The sequence below is a fragment of the Chenopodium quinoa genome, unplaced genomic scaffold (genome assembly GCF_001683475.1).
Source record: "Chenopodium quinoa cultivar QQ74 unplaced genomic scaffold, ASM168347v1, whole genome shotgun sequence".
Taxonomy (NCBI): Eukaryota; Viridiplantae; Streptophyta; class Magnoliopsida; order Caryophyllales; family Amaranthaceae; genus Chenopodium; species Chenopodium quinoa.
In genome coordinates this window covers 14,930,957-14,937,772 of record NW_018742204.1, presented here as the reverse complement: position 1 = coordinate 14,937,772, position 6,816 = coordinate 14,930,957, and the positions used below count along the sequence as shown (strand labels likewise).

The following is a 6,816-nucleotide window of genomic DNA, read 5'->3' as shown; positions in this document are numbered from 1 at the left end:
TGCTCCGCTGCTCGCCTCCGCCTGCTCCGCTGCTCGCCTCCGCCTAGCAAGGTAGGTAATCAACTAATCATCAATTGATTCTTTTTTTTTTTTGTGAATTTTTGATCAAATTTGCATTACTTGTCTCTTGAACTTATGTGAAATCTGTTTTGTGTAATTGTGTTTTGTGTAATATGTTTATGTGATTATGTCATTATGTGAAATTGCTTGATTTAGTTGAATATTTATTCAAATAATTTTTCTGGGGAATCTTGCTTGATTTAGTTCAATATTTATTCAAATTTCAGAATGAAGAGAAAACGTACTCCAAATGAAATGCAAAACATTACTAGCTTCTTTGCTAAAAAGAATCCTACTCCAACTTCTCTTCCACATCCAACACAAAATGAACAAACTATAACTCCACCTCAAGAAAGTGAACAACTTTCATCTCCATCTCATTATTCAACTCAAAATTCCCCTCAAAATGAACAAGGCCAATGTTCTCGTAATACCCCAATCTTTGGAGAAAGATTAAGTGAACATGAATTTGCTAATCTTCCACAAGATCCAGGAAAGAGGAGAAAAATGAGTCAATTTCATAAAGATGATAGAGATTTAGTGAGAAGAATTTACATTCAAAGAAAGCCTTGTCAGCCCAAAGACTTTACATTTCCTCAAACTTCTATTTTTGGCAAAAATCGTCGCTTTTGTGCTAAGTGGTTTGATACTTGGACTTGGCTTGAGTATAGTGTGGAAAAGGATGCTGCCTATTGCTTCCCTTGTTATCTATTCAAGGATGAAAATGCCTTTGGAGGTGATGCTTTTGTTAGTGATGGTTTCAAATCATGGAATCGATCGGATTTAATAAGAAAACATGTCGGTAAACACTTGAGTGCACATAATAATGCTATTTTAGCTATGGATTTGTTCAAGAAACAAAATTCAAGCATCACACAAGCCTTGACAAAACAAACCGCCGAGAGTACAAATGCATATAGGACGCGACTTGAAGCTTCAATTGAATCTATCCAATGGCTTTTACTCCAAGGGTTGCCTTTCCGTGGTCATGATGAAAAAGAAAGTTCCTTAAGAAGAGGTAACTTTCTTTCACTTTTATCCCTTATTTCCAAAGGTAATCCTGAATATTCTAAAGTTGTTTTCAAAAATGCTCCTAGTAATTGTCAACTTACTTCTCCTAAAGTCCAAAAAGATATCATAAATGCATGTGCAAAAGAGACCACTAAAGCAATGCTTGAAGATATTGATGGTGGTTTGTTTTCTATCCTTGCTGATGAGTCCGCTGATGTTTCTGACAAGGAACAATTGGCTCTTTGTTTGAGATATGTTAATAGAAAGGGAGAAGTGTATGAGCGTTTACTTGGTATTGTGCATGTTGTAAACACTGCTTCTTTGACTCTCAAAACTGCTATTGAATCCTTATTAATGGAGCATTCTTTGTCTTTCTCTCAAGTACGGGGTCAGGGTTATGATGGGGCAAGTAATATGCAAGGTTCTATTAATGGCCTTAGGACTCTTATAGAGAATGAGTGTAAAGAAGCTTATTTTGTCCACTGCTTTGCTCACCAACTTCAATTAACTCAAGTTGCACTTGCTAAAAAGAATTCAGATTGTGCTTGGTTATTTGTTGATGTACTTGCACCTCTCTTGAATTTTGTGGGGGGTTCACCAAAAAGGAAAGAGTTTCTTCGTGAAAATCAAGCTCAAAGAGTGGTGGATGCATTGTCTCTAGGTGAACTTGAAACGGGTTCAGGTTTAAATCAAGAACGTGGATTAGGTAGACCTTGTGATACTCGTTGGGGATCTCACTTCAAGACAATCTTGAATGTACTTGATTTATTCCCTATAATCCTTGGTTCTCTTGAGGATATTGCAAAAGTATCTGATACAATAGATTCTAATAGAGCTTAAACACTTACAAATCTTCTGATGTCCTTTGATTTTGTGTTCGTGGCACACTTGATGGTTAGTATATTTGCGATAACAAATGCTTTGAATGTGGCCTTACAAAAGCACGATCAAGACATTGTGAATGCAATGGCCATGGTTAATGTAACCAAGACTAATTTGCAAAAAATGAGAGATGAAGGATGGGATTCTCATATGGAAAAGGTAATTTCTTTTATTGGTGACTATGACATTGCAGTTCCAGATATGGAGGCTAAATATGTTGTTCCTGGGAGGAGGTTGTTTAGAGGTAAATTCCCACAAGTGTCTAATCTACATCATTTTCGAGTTGAAGTTTTTTTTGGTGTCATTGATCTTCAATTGCAAGAACTTGAAAATCGATTTCCCGAAATAACTAAAGAACTACTTGTGTGTATGTCTTGTTTGAGTCCTGTGGATCGTTTTTCTAAGTTTGATAAGGAAAAATTGATTAATCTTGCAAAATTCTATCCTAATGAATTTCCAAGTTCAGAATTGATAGTCTTTGGTCATACACTTGAGAGTTACATTTGTTCTGTTAGAGGAGATGAAAGGTTTTGGAATTTGAAGGGTCTTAGTGATCTTTCAATCAAATTGGTTGAAACGGGATTGTCTGAAACTCATGATAGGGTCTATTTACTTTTGAAGTTGGTGTTGCTTCTTCCTGTCGCAGCGGCAAGTGTGGAAAGGGTATTTTTTGGCATGAAGCAAGTGAAAGACAAACTACTAAATAGCATGGGAGATCAAATGTTGAATGATTGTTTAATTACTTATTTGGAGAATGATTTGTTTTTGAATGTTAGCATGGAAGATATCATGAATCGATATCAAAACATGAAAACTCGTCGAGAACTATTGTAATAAGTTTGCATTACTATTTAGTTTTCTTTTGTAGTATTATATGAACATTTGGTTGTATTTGTACTGTTTGAATATTTGGATGTATTTTTTAGTACTATTATTTGGTTGTTCGGTAATTTTTTTTTTTTACATACTTGATTATCGATTGTGACCCACCAGTCGGAAATTCCTAGGTCCGCCACTGGTGAGTACGTTTCTCCTACCCCAGCACAACCCTCCAGAGATGATGGCGACAGTGGATATACAAATTTCCGTTTGAGGCCCGATAAGTGCGTTACTGGAGGCGTACCTCGGACTTTTGCAAAATATTCCGTTGAAGTACCTTAACTTTCTTGATTTTAATATGTCATTGAAAATTATGGTTTGGAATGTTCAATGTGCGGGAAACAAATTAGCCTCTATACGAGAGCTAATTAGAATTAATAATCCTCAAATTCTTGCTCTAGTTGAGACTCAACTTAGTGGAGAACAAGCTCGCAAAATCTGTGATAGAATTGGTTTTCAAGTCAATTCTGTGTTGACCCTGGGAATATGGCTTTTTTGGAGAGAAAATATTGTTTCAGTCACAATTCTAAATAATACTTCCTCCGTTCTTTTTTACTTGACCCGCTTTGACTTTTACACTATTCACCACCTCTCTTTTGACCGTCTTTTGTGAATGATATGTAAGGAAAAATATATTCATATGATATCTTTTTTTATTCGTCTCAATAAGTACTATCGTAATATACAACTTTTATAATTTTTAATTATGAAGAATTAAATTTATTAATCGCTAAAGTTTTGCATTGGCAAGCGTGATAAAAGAAACAGGTCAAGTAAAAAAGAACAGAGGAAGTAATACTCAACATATCACTGTGGAAGTTGAAAATAGGGTAAGACACTCTAGATGTTCTCGGCTATATATGCAAGCGCCGACTCGAGCCTACGCAAGGAGTTATGGAGAGAGCTAGTGATTATAAAAAGATCTTACAACGGACCTTGGCTTATGGTATGGGACTTCAACGACACCACAAGTACGTCAGAACGAAGCAGAGTAGGTGGGTTGGAGAAGCAAAAAAGGTGCAAAGAGTTCTCGAATTGGATTGAGAGTAATAATTTGATCGACTTGGGATGCTCGGGACCAGCCCATACTTGGTCTCGGGGGAACTCTCCAGCTACTTTCAAGTTTGCAAGACTAGATAGGGGGTTGGTTAATGAGGAGTGGCGGCTAAGATTTGTAGAAGTTGCGGTTTGTAATCTTCCAAATATCGCTACGAATCATTGCCCTATCCTTATTAGTACCAACGGCTTTGCGCCTATATCGTCTGCCCTTAAGCATTTCAGATTTTAGCCTGCTCGGCTCCTTCATGACAATTTTGATGAATTTGTTCACACTAACTGGTCAAATGATGAACCACTTATTCCTTTTCTGACCAAGTTTGCCGAGAAATTAAATGGGTGGAATCAAAATATATTCCACAATATTTTTCGCAAGAAGTCCAAATTAATGGCTAGACTCGAAGGGATTTAGCGAGCACTATCTATAGAGGGTTGTAGCCCACTGTGATCATACACTTAAGCATGGTGACGTTCAAAAGGAAGGAAGCTAGAGTAAAAAAGTCGCCAACAAGTTTTAGGAACTTGTAAACTGTTCACATGGGTGAAGGTTACACCCCTTCACGATCCATGAGATCGCTAACTTCATAGTAGTCTAGAACCATGACTGGTTATTCAGGGATAAAGGAATCCAACCTAAAAGAGATTGAACCTGCCCTAAAAATAGGCCTCTACTTTATTCTTCTAATATTCATGTGCGCTTTCTGACTAACATACAGTCAATAGGTTAACCCTAAACCTGTTTCATTTATGTTGGTTGATTATTAATGCACAAACAAAACTATTATTGGCGATCACTTGAATTATAATAATATTAACCTAAACAAGATTATTAATTATCTTATTAAGCGTGATTACAAGTAAAAATTCCCTTTAATCCTGCAAGAGAGGGCGTGATCAAGAAATAAAAATAATAATATCAAGCAACACAATAATATTGATTCAACAAATCATCATCATCATCATAATAATAATAATAATAATCTCATAAAAGCATAATAATATTAGCAAAATTAGCAAAATTCTAGGCGTGATACTAACAAGATTAATAACAAACCCTAGAATGTCACTAAATATTAAAGATCAAAGCTTTGGCCCTAACATGGTATTAACATGATATTAGAAAGAATAAGAAGCAACCTAGACATGATACTAGAAAGGAATAAATAACATCCTAACATGATACTAGGAATTAAAATAATGTAAGCATGATTTCTATATCAAAAGAATAATTAAATTACTTACTTGGCTGCCTCGTATCTCTTTCTAATAACAAAATACACATGTTAGTAACTTCAAGGAATATATTAAATCAAACAATTAAATCAAATAATTGAAATAGAGATTTGATACCAAACCCTCAGAAATTATCAACCTTTCACGTCTAGGGCGAAGGCAACTTTGAACTAGGCTAGGTGTGTCTAGAACTTGTGAATGTGGAATTTTGTAAAAGGGAAGGTTTATAAAGAGGGAGAAAGAACAAGCTTCTAGCTTTTAGAGAGAGAGAATAGATGATTGTTGATGATTGTGACTGCTGAAAACGGGGGAATACAACCCCCTATTTATAAGAAAATAGTCCGAAAACGATAGAAACAAATCAGAAATTGGATCGGAATAAAACTGCTCCCTGTCGCGAGCGATAGAGACTATCGCCATGCAACATGAATCACGCATGGCGACAAGCCCTGTCGTTAGGCGACAGGCTTGTCGTTTTGCGGCAATTAAAAGATAAAACACACTTTTAGTACGAAATCCTTTTCTTAATATAATTAAGGAAGTAAAACTCCATTTTAATCAATCATAAATCAGATTTTATCAAAATAAAACACTTATTTCAAACCAAATTCATTATTTTTCTAAAATATTAATTATCAATCCTAATGCTATTAGAACTCAAAATAACCTTCAAGACTATTCTAGAAGACTATAATTAATCCTAATAATTTTAGGAGTAACAATTAATAGGCCCTCCACTAGATCATTAGGCCATAAAACCATTTCAGACCCAAAATGGCATTTGGACCATAACTTCCTCATTATTCATCGGAATTGGGCTTATAATATATCATTGGAAAGATCTTTACGAGCCCGACACAACTACAATATTAACGGACCCTTATCATGGACCAAGATGAATTGGACTGGCTATTTTCATAAATAGAGGAGATTTCAAAAACAAAAAGAAAGAGATTTTTATTAAAAACTAACACATCACAAGACTTTTCACACTTTCATCTCATTTGATAATCAAGCGACGTGAAAAGTATTCATCACTGGGTTTGGTTTTTGGGGAGACACAATTGGGTGTCTACAAGGGTCCAAAACACTTGATCAAGCTAGAAGAAAAGTTGAAGGAGGAAATGCAGAAAGTGATCGATCAAGAAGAAGAACTATGGTCCTAGAAGTGGAGATCTCAGGCTATATATGATGGAGATCGAAACACGCGCTATTTCCACTTATCCACAGTTATAAGAGGAAGCGTAATCGCATAGAAACTCTCAAGAACGCTTTTGTGGAATGAATTACTGTAGGGAATATTTCAAGCAAGTCACCCAACTTTAAACCCCACTGTGATAATGCACTTAAACATGGTGGCGTCCAAAGGGAAGGAATCTAGAGCAAAAAAGTAGCCAACAAGTTTTAGGAACTTATAAACCGTCCACGAGGTGAAGGTTACACCCCTTCACGATCATAGAGATCGCTACTAAATCCATAGTGGTCCTGAACCATGACTAGATATTTGGGGATGAAGATACAAATCCAACCTAAAAGAGATTGAAACCTGCCCTAAACAGGCCTCTACTTTGTTCTTCTCATATTCATGTAAGCTTTTCGATTAACATAAAATTATTATATTAATTCTAATCCTGTTTAATCTATGTTGGTTGAATATTAATGCACAAATAAATCTATTATTGGCGGTCACTCGAA

General features: G+C 35.7%; 2 protein-coding genes across 2 annotated transcripts; both read left to right on the top strand.

Annotated features, from left to right (window-relative positions):
* The first annotated feature begins 288 nt into the window (after positions 1–288).
* LOC110732911 (zinc finger MYM-type protein 1-like) lies at positions 289–1,911 on the top strand. Its single transcript, XM_021912923.1, has one exon. It carries the CDS (start codon positions 289–291, stop codon positions 1,909–1,911), a length of 1,623 nt encoding a protein of 540 aa, XP_021768615.1.
* A 126-nt stretch (positions 1,912–2,037) lies between these two features.
* On the top strand, positions 2,038–3,114 carry LOC110732825. Its single transcript, XM_021912855.1, has 2 exons — positions 2,038–2,616; positions 2,947–3,114. Exons 1-2 carry the CDS (start codon positions 2,038–2,040, stop codon positions 3,112–3,114), a joined length of 747 nt encoding a protein of 248 aa, XP_021768547.1.
* Positions 3,115–6,816: the final 3,702 nt, after the last annotated feature.